At 34.6% G+C, this 15,623-nt stretch overlaps 1 protein-coding gene across 1 annotated transcript; it reads right to left on the bottom strand.

Moving 5' to 3' along the window:
* Positions 1-559: 559 nt before the first annotated feature.
* On the bottom strand, positions 560-14,508 carry LOC114372486 (bromodomain and WD repeat-containing protein 3-like). Its single transcript, XM_028330061.1, has 26 exons — positions 14,192-14,508; positions 13,971-14,054; positions 13,101-13,464; positions 12,342-12,496; positions 11,495-11,734; positions 11,088-11,197; positions 10,917-10,994; positions 10,741-10,841; positions 9,600-9,691; positions 9,076-9,209; positions 8,852-8,955; positions 8,694-8,771; positions 8,484-8,562; positions 8,150-8,318; positions 6,566-6,636; positions 6,244-6,324; positions 6,078-6,148; positions 4,855-4,951; positions 4,711-4,770; positions 4,546-4,600; positions 4,082-4,467; positions 3,172-4,013; positions 2,180-3,095; positions 1,413-1,967; positions 1,214-1,272; positions 560-1,064 (listed from the first exon to the last, which is right to left on the bottom strand). Exons 3-26 carry the CDS (start codon positions 13,448-13,450, stop codon positions 863-865), a joined length of 5,085 nt encoding a protein of 1,694 aa, XP_028185862.1. The 5' UTR covers positions 13,451-13,464; positions 13,971-14,054; positions 14,192-14,508; the 3' UTR covers positions 560-862.
* Between the last annotated feature and the right edge of the window lie 1,115 nt (positions 14,509-15,623).

Raw genomic sequence — 15,623 nt, 5'->3', positions numbered from 1 at the left:
GAACCAACCCGCAAAAAGCGTTAAACTGCAAAGACCAATGATTCAGTAGAGTTGTAATTTCAATGGGTTATTCTAGATGCTCAATCTGAAAATCAGAGGTTATTTGTATTCCTCGGAATCCTCCACCTACATCTGCATTCAGTATTTTGTGACCCACTATTGACCAAACTAGGTGCACCAATGGCACATGGAAGTAATTTCCCTATATTCACACAATAAATTAGCACTATTTGGATAAAGGTCAGATAGTTCACATCTCAAACATATAATCATCCTATCTTCATCCAGCAGTTTCAATTATCTGAATGAGTAAATGCAAGAACTTCCTAGCGGCAGGGGAATCCCGTTCCTACTGTAGCTTTCCAGGAAATGATAGAGTCTACTTTTGGTTGCTCATCCATGTGAGTCATTGAATGATTCTTAGCGCAGATTAAGCCAATGCATGTAGAATGACGCAGTTTATCCTATTTGAATTGCTCTGCAGTCCAATTAAAGTTGCAATTTGAAAGTTCTCGTATATAATTTCTTTTCTGACAACAAACCTGAATACACTGACAACTGACGAGTAGGGAATGGAATATTTTATTGCTTTTAGACTACTTTCTATTGAAGCTTAAACTCAGCTTTAGCGGAGGCCTAGGCAAAACCAACAAAACATTGAAATTCGTAATCAAAGTTATAAAGCCGAAGATGCCTCGTAACGACAATTGGCATTAACAAGGACGTGACAGCTGATATTTACCACCACCAATGACCTTTTTCATTTTATAAAACCAACTTAAACACCAACTAATTCTCCAAAATTGGATTAAAGAATGCAAAACAATGTTAGAAGAAGCCTATAAAACCCAATTTGAGCTTTCTATATCCTTTCAAGTTTCCTTCTAAACCATTCTGATATTCTCCTGATCTTGCTCACCAGCTGAGCATTTTTTGTAATTTTAAAGTATTCTTCAGCATTTGATAACATTACCATTATATCATGCTTCACACCTTCCACACTCCGATAGTAGTCATTCTTCAATCTTGATTGAATTAGTTCAGGATAGAATGGGGCAGGAAACCTGTAATACAAATCCAATATGACAAATTATTGAAGTCACACATTTAACTTGTCGCTTTCTCTGACATTTTTACATTTTGTTTACCTAATTTCAAGGCCTGAAAATTGCGGAACAGGACTGTATAAAAAATCAGACAAAAGATTTAGTACCTGTTTGCAAACTCTAACCTCTCAGCTACTTGGTTCAATGCTTGGATATCAAACCTCTGCTGGATTGATGGAAATAAAAACAATGAGAAACGTTCCATCTCTCCCCCCACCCCCAAATCAAGTTATAATATTGCAAATTGCAAGAATAAGCCTAATTAAGTGGAAAGAACAAAGTTAATAAAACTTCATATCTACTTACCCTGTGGTCTAATTTGATGAAATAGGAAAGCAGCTTATCTCTGATCTCATGATCAATGTGGGGATGCTCCCACAGCATCTCAGGATCATATAGTTCCCACGGACTATGCAGATGATTCTCGCTTGGATCAGTCTTGTACTGGACCCGATACCTTTCCCAGGGACTGTTAGGGAAGTCATCAGACTTGGCCTGCACTTGAATAATCCGACCATCCCACCAACTTCCACCTTTCCCATCTTCATTTCTCCACCAGACCATGCATTTATCTCTTGAAGACCAATTTCTCTTCATGGCAGTATCATACCATGTTTTCTCAATAACAAAGTCAGTGAAGTTAATCAATTCAGGTAGAGTTAATTTAAATGATTTGCCATGCACACACGAAGAAGGATCCACAAATCTAAGTTTAAGTTTACAACAGCTATCCCCAGAGCCTGGTAGCTCCGCATACTCAAGTTCTTCAACCTTGCAAATTTCAGAAGCACCTAGTCCTACAAATAGTCTCCATGGACCTGATTCAGATAATGAATATGACTCTATGTACTCTTGATGGCCCTGCCAATCAAATAAGCTAAAGAAGATGAATTTGGAAACGGATTACACAACCAATAAAATAAGGATAAAAACATAAACTAGGATACGGATTAGGGAAACTTGACTTCCAAAACAAACTATAAAGTAATACAAACCATACAGAAAATATATATATATATATATATATATATATATATATATATATATATATATATATATATAACATAAACTACCTGTCTAAAGTACACAACTTCATCACCAAGTTGAGGAATATATCGGTAACCCTCTTCAAGCTCTGACAACATCAGCCATGACAATTTTTTGACATGGTGATTTGACACCCTTCGAGTTGAAGTACCAGAATCATTGACACCCTCTTCAGGTTTGCCCCTGGAGCTTTGACCCTGTCGAATTTTAATTCTTCTGTTAGAAGTGCTTGGCTCCTCAGAAGTTGTCTTCATCCTTATAGATCGTGTTTGACGCATAGGATCACTTGTAACATCAAACAAACCAATTCCTAAACCATGTGGATTGCTGAAAACAGAAGTATGTTCTTCCGTATCACAATCAAAAGATTCAAAACCATCTTGATTGACTTTACCTTTATATGACTTGTCCCTTTTATGGACATGATCATAACTTCTCTTGTCAGAATATGAATGCAGTAGCTGTGGAGAACTAAATTTTCTGTCATCTTCACCTTCTGGTACTTCTGTGACTAGATTAGGCCCCATAAAGGAGGAACTTCCAGATATTACAATACCTCTAGCACCAGTTGAATCTGCCTTAGAACTAACAATCTTCAGTTTGCAAGAACCTTCAGTGTCTGGTGAAATTTGTTTCTTTTTAATAACTAACTTGGTTGATTTCACAGGCGCTTTCATTTTGAGGTTACGGCAGTGGCTTGATTGAACAACTTCATTGTTTTCTAGTGAGTCCTCTGCACATTTCTCAGATCCAGATTGGCCTTTATCACCACCATGGAACTTATCATAACCAGATGTCAAGGAGCCTTCAGCATTTGGCTGAGGATTGCAAAACAATGAAGGTTCAAGTGATGAAAATTTAGGTGCATCTTCAAAATCAGTCAGCTCTGTATTAACCATACTCCCGACAGTCTCTAACTTGCCAATCACTTGTTCTGATCTCCTGCAAAACATAGTAGGAAAAAGCATTGGATTCTGAAGAGATTACCAAATAAATAAAAGGAAGCAGTATCATTAACCTTTTTGTGAGATTCATCTCAGGCTTTACATACCCATTGGCATTTTGTTCAAGATGGTCATCAATTTCAGCATCAGTCAGCAAAGCATCCCCTGATCTTGAAAGTTCGTGTGTATGTGTCTTCATTTTTCTGCACTGATCTGTGTTTGCCTCAACATATCTGGATGCATCCAGATCATTTGTAATATTTTCAGTTTGTTCTTTATCATCATTTTCATTTCTGTCGAGGCTTTGGGGAAGTTTAGCATTAGGTGCAGCCATAGAAGATAATGCAGGGTCCAACGATTTTGTGTCTGGAAAAGTTTTTTGATCACTTTCTTCAGGTTGAGGTCTAAAAGACTGGCATACCATATTATCCTGAGTCTCACAAGCTAGTCTTGTGTCCTCTGTGGGCACATTCTTCTTAGAATCACGAAGTGAAAACTTAACAACCAGTCTCGGTCTAGTTTCAACATTTGCCTGGGACTCACAGAATGCAGGAGGCTTGGACACAGTTGCAAACTTTTCTAAAAGGGGAATTTTAAGTTCAACATGCTTATTATTCATTTCCATCTCAGGTTCACTAAGATCATCAGGATCTTGGAAACTGTCTGATGCTTCTTCATCAGAATCATTATCTTCCCCATCAGTAGATGCTTCATCAATTTGAGAGAACATACTACGAGCATTATGTGCAGCAATTCGTTGGGGTCTCAATGTCTTAGCTTTGGAAGATTTCCTTTTTGAGGGTTTTGAGCTGCCCTTGGATTTCTTGCGGAGTCTGTTACTTCCAGAAGTATTACCATTACACTCATCCAAATTCCTTTTCCTTACACACCTTCCAGAGGAAGTCATTACCTCAACCTGAGAAACATTATGGTTAGATAACAATTTGTAATTAACGATTATCCAACAAAAAAGGCGATACTTACTCCAACATTATGTTTTTTCCTTCTTGATCTTCGAAGGCCGTCCCTATTACTAGAGTCATCTTCACTGTATTCTAGATCACTAGAAGAGATAACACTCCCTTGCCCGGCTGCACTAGAACTATCCTCATTCACATTGTATTCAGAGTCATTATCATCACTTACAATAATGTCATATTCTGGCTCCCAGAACATGGCATCCAAGAACTCTGGTTGTGGCTCAACCATTCCTTCCAAGTCTACCAAAGGTACCACTGGGTAGTCCTGACCAACACTAAAATCTGGACCAACAGCATATTTTATCAATGAAGGACGCCATTCAATGCCAAGTGCACCAAGTCGACGTTGCTGAAATTGACTCTGATAAGGTTCTGGATATGGCATCATACCTGGTAATGAAATAATTATTGTAAGAGAAATTTGCATCCTAGTAATATAAGAATTTCAGAATAAGAGCCATAACATACTAGAATCACATAGGGGTTCCTGAATGTTTCTTCTGTGTGGTGGAAGTTGAGTCTCCTGCATCAGATGTGACATAGGTTGGGTAACACATTGAAAATTCAACAATCTTATCAAGTCAATCAAGATGACAATCAACAAAGTACAGGGGCACAATGACTACTCTCAACCTGATCAAGAACATTTCCTTGAGTATCCTGAATAAGGGGTCGATAATCACCAAGAAAAAACTGCCAGAAAAATCAACGAAATAGACATATAAATTTACATGCTATGAAGCTAATATCAACATAAATATTGAAAAATTTGACCACCTGATCATATTTGGCATCTTTTTGGGACTCGCCTTGACCTGTGTTCAGAAAATATATTTGGCCAACATCATCTGAAAGCACAATTGATGTTCCATCCCTAAAATGAACGCAGAATATTTTAATGAATTACACACCGTCATAGATCCTGATTCATCTAAGATGGATAAAAGATGGCATAATTCATGTGACATGGAACCCTCATGATCAGCAAGGTAGGTATAGAGCCTACAGAGTTTCCACATCAAGACACAAAGCAACAGGCATAAACTCATAGCTTGAAATGATCAATATACAAACTTGACAATTGTAGCTTAGTGTTGGCATGGATCCAGACAATTACTATTAGTAAAAATATGTCGGTCAGATTGAATATAGAGCAGAGAACTATTGTCCATATGACAAGATTCAGAATTATCCAAGTGGAAGGAGGCAATTACAGGCCTTTAAAAAAACAAGTTAGATATAACACAATTCCAGAGTCCTTACCTATTGGATTTCACTTTAAAGCAAATGCCACTGTGACATAGTGGTGGACAAGTGTTTAAGTTTAATGCTTGCAACCCCATTTTTCTAATTAAAAATTGAACTTAAGCAAAATGTAGAGGGCACATTTGGTTTAGATTTTATTAGTAGAATTGATGTTAAAAAGCAATTTAAAAAAAATAATGTTAAACAAATTAGTTTGGGTTTGGGATTTAGAATTCATAGTGGAGAGAAAATACAACAGAAAGGAAAAGAGATTGAGAGAATTTAGTTGTATTGATATGAATGAATGTTACCCACTGAAAGTGTGAAGTTTAGTATTTACACTATCGGTTAGCATTGGAACAGTTCTAGCTGCCTCTAACCAGGGGCAGATCCAGAAATCCACTAAAGGGGGGGATGAATTTTGCTTCTTCCTTTGTATTTGTTTAAATGTCAAATATCTAATAAATAATAATTTTAAAAACATTTACTATTTTCACAAATAAAATTGAAACTAATTTTTATTTTAAATGATAATAATCATAACTGTTATGACAATAACAATAAACACACAATGAGTTTTATACTAGTTATAAGCTTAACCATTATTGTAATAACAACCAAAGTGTGGAACAAATCAAAATCTATAAAGAGGAAAAAAAACAATAGATGCAAGAATGGAAATATTAAATGAAAAACAATAAGAAAAAAAAACAAAAAAAAATCCTATCGAGACAATTATTCTATGAGACACTTACGGAGAAAACTTCCCATCAACCAACTTAAAATGTCCAATTTCATATGTCCGAATAGGTATGCCCTCCCATATCTGCAAAAAGAATATACCACAAAGGCATAAATTAATCTGTTTTGCGAAGAACATGTAACATTAAGATTTAGGGACCCAAAAGAAAAGAAGCTTACATCCCACACAATGGTTCGTCCATCATACCCAGCACTCATAGCTATTCGAGGGTTGAAAGGGTGAACATCCAAAACATAAGACTGCCAACCATTGAAAACTCAGTATTTAGTCATGAAAGAACTGTAAAAATTCAAATCAAGACAGAAAAGTAATAAGAGGCTAGAACTGAACCCAATAAGAAAAGAATGAGCCAATTTCAATTTTGTTAGTCCAAAAAATATAAGTTGAGGATGTTTACTAATGGAGCAAATTAGCACTGCATAAAATACAGAAAACACAAAGAAAGGAGGGGGGTAGAGAAAGGCAGACGATAAGTCTTACGGATTCAGTATGACCAGTCAAAGAGTGCACTAAGCTGCCATCAACTGCATTCCAAACACATATTCTGCAATCTTCAAGATGAAAAGACATGTACTCAGTTAAAATTGATGTTCTAAAGAAGAGTAGGGAACGGATCACAAAGTGGTGGATGAATGCAAAGTCAAATGAATAAAGATGTATTATCATGACAACTATCATAACAATATAATTTTTGTGAGATAATATTGGAAAATAAAAAAGTCCCACATTGGTTGTATACAAGACAAGTACGGGGGATATCATATAAGCAAGAGGTGCACAAGTTGAAATTGCCTTAGGCATTTTAGACAATGTTGCAACCTCAAGCCCAATCCCATAACAAAAAACTAACAACTCTCCCTAAATTGCAAGACTTGGAACAGACTCTAAGTTTCAACAGACACCTAACATATTCTCTACTCTATATGGGGATGATAAAATATCAATTGTGTACTAAACCAGGATCCATGTTGAGGCAACACTTAATGATACATGAAACAGCAAAATCATATTCTCTACTCCATAGGGGATAATAAAAAATCAATTGCATACAAAACCAATATTCACTACTCCATATGAAGAATAATAAAATATCATTGCATACTAAACCAGGATCCATGTTGAGTCAATAGTGATGTATGTAACAGCAGTAGGTGGTAGTACCAAGTAGAAATTATGCATGCTCCCTGACAGATTTAGTTTATAGGAAAATCGATTTTCAAACAATGGATTATACAAATTGGATCCTTTGAATATTCCATTATTGTTCCAACCTCAAGTCTATTGCATCATTTAGGATCACCAGATTCAAGATATTGTCCACTTTGGTTCTTGTGTAGGCCTCAGGTTTCTAGTGGTTGTGGGTTTGAGCCCCACAGTGGGTATCAAACACTCCTTTTAAGGAAAACTGTGAGGCAAATGTGAGCTAAAGCTGACAATATCTCAGATGCAATGAATCTAACAATGTAGAAAACTTGAGGTCAGAACAATTATAACATTATTTCATTCTAGTAAGTTATCATATCAAAGAGTTAGAAATTAATACAATAGATCAGCAACATAATGAGTAATTGTGATTTACTTGAAGAGAGACCAGCAAAGGATAAGGAACAAATAATGTCAGAAAAAAGAGATAATAATAATAATAATAATAATAATAATAAAACTTTTATACCACCTTGACTGATTTGGATAACCATTAATTTAAAATACCAAGTATACAAAAAAGTGTATAATATGTTGGTATAAATTTCCCTGCTTCATTATTTCTTCTAGGGTCTGTTTGGTATAGCGGAAAGAAATAGAGTGGATGGAAATAGAAAAAGGTTAATGGAAATAGGTGAGGAATAAAATGAAATTTAAAGGTGTTTGGTTGAAGACAAATAGAGAAGAAATAACAAGATAGAAGATGCATGGAAATAAGTGAGAAATAGAGTGGCAAAGTACTAGTGGGCCCCACTCTATTTCCATTCAACCAAACAACCAACATTATTTCCTCTCCCCCTATTTCCACTCTCACTCCCCCTTATTTTCATATGACAAACAAAGGGTTAGCAAGTACATTACCCATAATAGCGGCAAGCACAAAGCGATTGTCCAGGCTCCATATAATCATATTGACACCACGAGGAGTAGGTAGAAATCTCTGCCTTGGACCACCTCGTGGAGGTTGGGGAGGCAGAGGCGGTGGTGGCACTTTTAAATGATATGCACGAGTCCAGCGTCCTACTTTTCCCTGGAATAGAAGAGGAAAACTCCAACATATTACATATGGTAAGCATGGGGAAAAAATGAAACTGAACATGCCACAAAGATGCCCAAAATAGTTATAGAAAAGAAAATGTCTTCAAGAATAAAAATAGACCAAAGTTCAATGGTAATCTTATTTAAAGGAGCTCACATGAGATTTACGTGATCTGGGAACCCATATAATTGCACTTCCATCACGAGAGCAGGTAACTATGTTATCATGACAATACCTGAAATACACAAATTATATGACATCAGTATGCAACATATTTAGTAATGAGTGCAGGGTACACTTGTTACATTAAATAAAACTAAACAAGAGTAGAAAAAAAAATTACAGGAAAGAAGCATTAGGATATACCAGAAATTTCGGAACTTCAGCGTATTTTCTTCTTTCCAGGGGTCAGATGTCAAAATTTTTGAAGCCACGGAGCAACCACTGCATGCAGAGTAGAAAAGACAATAAGGATCCTTACAAAATAAAATTAAATAAGTGTAGATCTAACCAGGATGGCTAACCTAAACTGCACATAATTAACATCATTCTCATGACCAGATAATAAATCCATCTCGTGTATTGGTTGTTCTGAGTCATCAGTGTTGGGTTTCAAAGCACTCCACACCTGCAAATAGCAGTAATTTTCTCAACATATATGAATAGATGAAATATTTAAATAAGACAAGGCTAATTGTATTAATGGAAGAAAATAGAAAATATGCGAAGAGTACATCAGTAAACCTACCCTGGCATAAGTATCAGAGCTACCAGTAACAAAAACAGTTCCATTTGCATTATATGCACAACAAAGTACTTGATAACTTTGTTGACCATTGCTTGAGGATGATGGCAAACTAGCTGGTGGAGCATTGCTCTTCCCTGAAAAAGTTTTAATTCCTCAATCAAGAACCTAATAACAAAAAAGTAATTATGGCAGTCATCAAGTCAGAGACTACTGATTTGGAATGTTTAAGTAACAAGTCATCAATTTGTATGTCCAAACTTGCATAGTTTTGATTTGAACTAGATTTGATAATTCCATTCATTGTTCTGAGTGTAGTTATTCATTTAAAAAACATGTTGAAATGTAAAAATATTTTTTCATTTTTTATATTGAATTTAGATTTTAATAGAATCTAATTGATCCAATACAAAAACTGAATATAGATTGTACCACCATATCAAATTTATTATGGTAAAAATGCAAAACTCAAACCACAACCAGTTCTAGGACTGATCAGTTAACAGAAATATAAGCAATTATCTGACCATTTATAGCATCTAGAGGTCGAGGCACATATATTCGTGGATTGTGTGAATTTCTTGCATCCCATATTCTACAAGTTCCATCATCTGATGACCTACATATTTCATAAGTCATAAAAGTTAGATTAAGAACACTAGAATGATGTATGTGTGTAAAAGAATGAAGAAATTAATATTCTTCTGGTCTGGGGCATAGATTACACTTAACTGGTTAGAATACCCCCACCCCCCACCACCCCCACCCAAAAAAAATAAAAATAAGAGGTCTGAAGTTGCAGGTGTGAGCACAGATCTAGACAAAGGCAAGCGAGTTCAGCAATGAAGACAAAGGCCAAAACAGAGCAGCAGCAGTGATGACGAGAAAGGGAGATCTAAACTTGCCAGAATGAGGATACAACACAATAGATGGTTAGTCGGTAAGAAAATACATGGAAATAAAGTAGAGCTCCTGATTTTACAGAACTTGACGGCAAAACAATGACATGATAGGTCAAAGAAGATGGTACCACTTTCATACCATGTTGAAATTATTCAGTTTTAGATATCGAGGAAAGGAATTGAGAAGAAAGACAGAACACTATTTTCTTCACATTGTTATGGAAATAAACATCCCTTATTTATACTAATACTAGACTCCTAATCCTAAAGAACAAATAACTTTTAAAAGATAAGATAAAATCCCTAAGAATAAGGATCCTAGAAGATAAGAAGATTTAAGACGAGATAAGCTATTGAATATTCTTAATATATTCTAAAAAAAGACTAAGAATAGTTGAATTATATTAAAATAAATAATTTAAAAGAATATAATTATAAAATATGATTGTCACATGGCTGGTGCTTTGTAGGCCATTCGAATGGTGCAAAGTGATCCAATGGCATGCAAAGGAGTATGTTAAATTCACAATATAAGTTTTTATTACAATATTAAAGTTTAGTTTTACAGGTATAGTATGTATACCCAAATAAAAAACTTGAGATTTTTATATGGCACAGGTCATGAGAAAAGCAAATTTTTTACAATTCAATTATTTATGAATGAAATAAATAGATTAGCATCAAGACTTATCCCTTGTTAGTCACAAGAATCACTAGGACAGCATATAGAGAGGCAACAATAGGCCATAATAACTCTTAAACTTACGATAGTAGCTGGTATATAACACTGGGACTAAATGTAATAGTATTAACTGCTCCAGTATGTCCCCGCAAAACCGATATTGGCATCCCATCTGGTAAGCGCCACTGTTGTAAAGCAAATGTCAACTTAGTTGTACAAGGTTTGCAGGACAGAACAAAAAATTAAGTTCTACTACTTACAACTCGAATGACAAAATCATTTGAAGCAGATGCCACCAAAGCATTGTTTGAGCTTACAGCCAAGTCAGTAATATCACCCTTCAGTTTAATAATGACAGCATAAGATTAAATGATATTAAAAGGAAAACAAACTTATCAAAGTTACTTTCATAAATTATATTCTTGACTCACTTCATGTCCACGGCAACTAGCTAAGCAAAATGCAGTTTCCATATACCAAATCTTGACAAGACGATCATCTGAACCACTAATAACATATCTCCCGGATCCATCAAATATGGCTGCAAGATAAAATCATTTTTTTTAAATTGATCAACCATAAGTACAGCTATTAAAGTAATTACTTATATGCATCTAAGTGGAAATGATTAATTATTAATAAATCAACATTTAACTTATAAGGAAACTCTAAGAAGAGAAAGCAACACTTAAAATGAAAATGCACTGGATTCAGCTTTTATTGGTGTAATGTGACTCACGTATAATTAGTGACTTCCATGAGAATAACTGAACATGAACTCAGAGAATGGTATAAAGCCACCACATTAATAGAAGTTTAGAAGAAGAGTGATTCATACCACAATAGACAGCTACACGGTGCCCCCTTAGCTTTTTAATATTTTGCATCTTTTGCACCATAGTAGATGGTTTGGCAATAGCATAACATGCACTGCGAATGGAAGGAGCACGATGGTGCTTTGCAAAACCACCTCCAGTCTCCCTTAAACTTAGCCCCTGAACCTGATTAGCCTTCATGTGCGGCCAACGCATGTAAAGTAGAGGGGGCTTCACCAGCTTGTCAGCTGTTTTTCTATCAACTGTACATTCACAGGAATGAAAATAGAGTAAATATCCCATTCTTTTGTTGTTAATGTTGGGAGCATGGCCAACTATAGCAACTTCCAGACATATTTAAATGCAAATTTGCCAATAGAAAATTTTAAACCAAAGACAACTACCCAATCAAGTGTTTAAACATTTAGAATCTTGGACCTTTCCCTTTTTACACATGCTCATTACTACCTGCCACAATGATGACATTGTATTTGTATATGCCAGTACCAGTCTTGGTGGAGCTGACCAAGGATAACAATTGTAAACTGTGCACTTATAGAAGCAAATATAATTTTGGGAGGTTTATATATTCAATTATCAATTCTAACAAAGCAAAAACTGAAACAAGCTTTGATATATACCCATTCCAAACCTAGTAACTTAAAGCAAGCCCTGACATATTAATCATCCCTTTAAGAATATTCCACAAAACTAAGAAAAGAAAATCATGAATAGATATATACAAATTGCTAATTCATTAAATTCATATAATAGCCTAAGATTATAAACATTTTTTAAGTTTGAGTTAATAACTCGTGATCTTAGCTTAAGTGATCATCAAGAAAAAGATTACTATAGCTTATCACATACTATCAAGAAGCGAAAATGAACCATATCCAAGTAAAGTAGGAACATCAGCTGCATTAGGACTACTTCCTTCAAGTTTCCCATGCAAAGGATGGACCGTACTCAGCATCAATTGCTTCAAAAGCTTTACCAAATGATCCTTAGTTATGTGAGGATACCTTGTAGTTACACAAAATGAACAATAATTAAGCCTTTACATGTAATATCAAAATAACAATTATTACTAACTTAAGAGAAAAGTGTTTCGAACCAGATTACAATAAATATTTGGAATAAAATATGAAGCATCCTCTATTTGCAAGTAATCTTTAAATGAAGATACCTCTACCAGAGTCAATCACACATTCCCATGATTAGTTTATTTTCTTTTTTATTTTTATTTTTAAAAGGCATTTCCTACACTAAACTCCAAATAATTAAAAAGAATCATCACTAAATGCTTAATAACAATAAATATTTAAGTATATTAGCATTGACCATGGAGATGGAGTACAGCTACCCTTTTTTAAATGTTAAGTCAGTTATTTGCACTTAAAGGACAAGCGTGTTGATAGCCCATCTGATTGAGGGTAGCTGTCAACTGTCAACCACTCAGATATAATAAATGCTGATAGTCTATCGACATGAGGTATAATGAAATTTAACAACACTGTGCCCTCATAAAAATAAAAATATTGAAAAGTTATGCATAAAACTCCAACCTTGCATATAGTAATAATTAGTACAAAACCAAATCAGAAGGCATATATAAAGCAAAAATACCTGCCCACTAAATTGCTGTAATCTAAAGGTAAAGAGATGCCATCATCTTCATCAGCATCATCCACTCTGGGTTCACCACTTCTTGAAAACCAAGCATGATATCTTCTAGGTAGAAGCTGATGCTCTAAAAGTTCCTCCTTGAAATTTAGAAAAGTCCTACGGCATGGCCCGACAGACAAAAAGTGCATGATTAAAAAGTAAATTTCCCTAAGGTCTATATCCACATCAGTCTCAACAGCTCTCAAATGCCTAGGGGGCGACACCATCTGATCCACCTTATTTGAAACACTCAAAGGTGCAACACTAAGCGAAGATGCGTGAACAGAAGCTTTGCCCTTCCGTGAATCCATGTTCTGAAAACACCCTGCAACAAAGAAACAAACTATACTGCATAAATTGTCCTAATTATTATTTTGCTACAAATTCCAAAATCAATCCCTGAAAATCAGCAACAAACATAGTGTAAATTCTGACATCACCACATCATCCAACAAGCATTGGATTAACAGCATGACATCATCACATCATAAAACACAAACCTTAGATTAACAATAAATACAGTTCATTACCAATCTAAATCTAAATTGAATGAAAATCAAAACAAGTGTCACTCTTTGTTCTTCCGAGTGCATGGCAATAGAGAGATTGATTAATTCAATTGATTGAGGGAAAACCTAAACGAGGATAGGTCAATCCCGAATTGAACATTCAGTGGAAGCTAAGATTTAAATGTTACTGCTGGCAAGTTGCCAGAAGAAGACGCTTCGGAGATTGGTGCAAAGTGAATAATAATTGTAATTATAAAAAAACAAAGCGAGCAACAGTTAAGTGAATAAAACAAACAAAAGTGAAAAAAAAAAAGAGATGGACCTCGAAAACCGTTGAAGTTGTTGCAGCTGAAAAGAGGGGTTGCACACTTCAAAGGCGCATGAAGAATGAGGACAAAATCTGAAACTGAAACCGAAAGGTGTTATATTTATTTATGCGGCGGAATTGGGCACTGTTCTCGAGAATGAACGAATGGAATGCAATCCGAATCCAAAAAAGCAAATCCAAATAATCCAAAAACTGCGAGAAATTTAATCACTGACCTTTTGTGTTGCCATGGATTTGGTGCAAGTGGATTTATTATTGGTCTTGCAGTTGTAAGGAAAATGTAAAAGGAAAAACCCTTTTTTGAATTGGAGCTCTTGTTTTGACGGAATTTTGCGGTGTTTCTCCGCGACGGAGCCGGTAAGGGAGGGTGGTGGATGAATTTCTGAGGGGTTTTATAAAATTATTTTTTCAAGGAAATACGTTTAATTATGGTAGAAAAATAAAATAAGATAAAAATTGCTATATATTGCGAAAGACCGCAAAGGTTAAAAATAAAAAATAAAAAAATAAAAAATCTGGCGTTTCGGGCAGGTAATGAGATTTCGAGGATTCGGGCAATGCGGGGTTGGATGCTCTAGGGATCTTATACCTTTTAAGTCTTGTTTGTTTTGATTTATTTTCAAAGAATAATTATCTTTCAGAAAATTTAAGAAATTATCATGAAAGAGTACTATTTTTCAAAATTAATTATATTTTAGAGTCATTTATTTGGGAACACTTTTTATATTCCCTGCACTTAGTTGATGTAATCTACTATGTCTTTATAATCTCTTGAAAAAATCTATATCTTTAAAATTTATACTCCATAACAATACCAATTAAATCAACCAATGATTCAAATAATATTTTTCCCCTCAAAGTTCTTAGCTCTCATTATTCCATTCTACTGACACGTGTAAACGTCGAAAAATAATTCCAACAGTAACCATATAACAAATATGCTAATACAGTAATATAATGAATTACAAAAAACAATGTAAAAAATACTACAAAATCTTAAATACTTACTATTATAAATAATAGTGAAATGGGAAAAAAAAGTAATAAATCTAAAACTTAACAATGAAGTGATGAATCTATTAAAGAATGAAAATTAGCAAAATAAGTTCATGTCATCTTAAAGTTCATTCCTGCTGGCTGCTTTACTCGTGTGCCATGTGACTTAGATTGTGTTCGATACAAATGAGAGAAATAATATATTAAAGAATTTTTATATTTTATTAGGTGAGATTTACATTTTTTTACATTTTATTTTAATTATACAAAAATATTTTTTTTATTTTTCTCCTCAGAACCAAATAACCAGTACATTTTTTGCGCAGCCTTACTAACATCACCAAGAGGAAGACAAAAAGTACAACCGGTACTGTTTTTTTTGGGAAATCACATATTTCTTTCTAGCAGAAAAAAATCACATGGTTCTTCAACAATTAATAAGTGCAATAACGCAATGTACTGACTTCTCTCTCTCTCTTTCACAATAGGGCTTTTTATAATTTAGTAGTATTCTCATATGTAAAATTAATGTTAAGATTTGTTACCACATATTGATAAAAGAAATACTATTTGCTACCACCAAGCAGATCTATTACTGCTAGTTTGTTATAGCTTAAATAGTGGATATTGAATTCAAGTTTTATGTATGTA

The sequence above is a fragment of the Glycine soja genome, chromosome 10 (genome assembly GCF_004193775.1).
Source record: "Glycine soja cultivar W05 chromosome 10, ASM419377v2, whole genome shotgun sequence".
Classification (NCBI taxonomy): Eukaryota; Viridiplantae; Streptophyta; class Magnoliopsida; order Fabales; family Fabaceae; genus Glycine; species Glycine soja.
Note: the sequence above shows the minus strand (reverse complement) of the source record. Positions and strands in the feature narration are given on the sequence as shown.

Coding starts and splice junctions, on each gene's coding strand:
- LOC114372486 (XM_028330061.1), bottom strand. CDS start 13,450: ATGGATTCACGGAAGGGCAAAGCTTCTGTTCACGCATCTTCGCTTAGT. Junction 9,692..10,740: donor GTTATATACCAGCTACTATC/GTAAGTTTAAGA, acceptor TGAAATATGTAG/GTCATCAGATGATGGAACTT. Junction 8,772..8,851: donor GTTAATTATGTGCAGTTTAG/GTTAGCCATCCT, acceptor CTCTGCATGCAG/TGGTTGCTCCGTGGCTTCAA.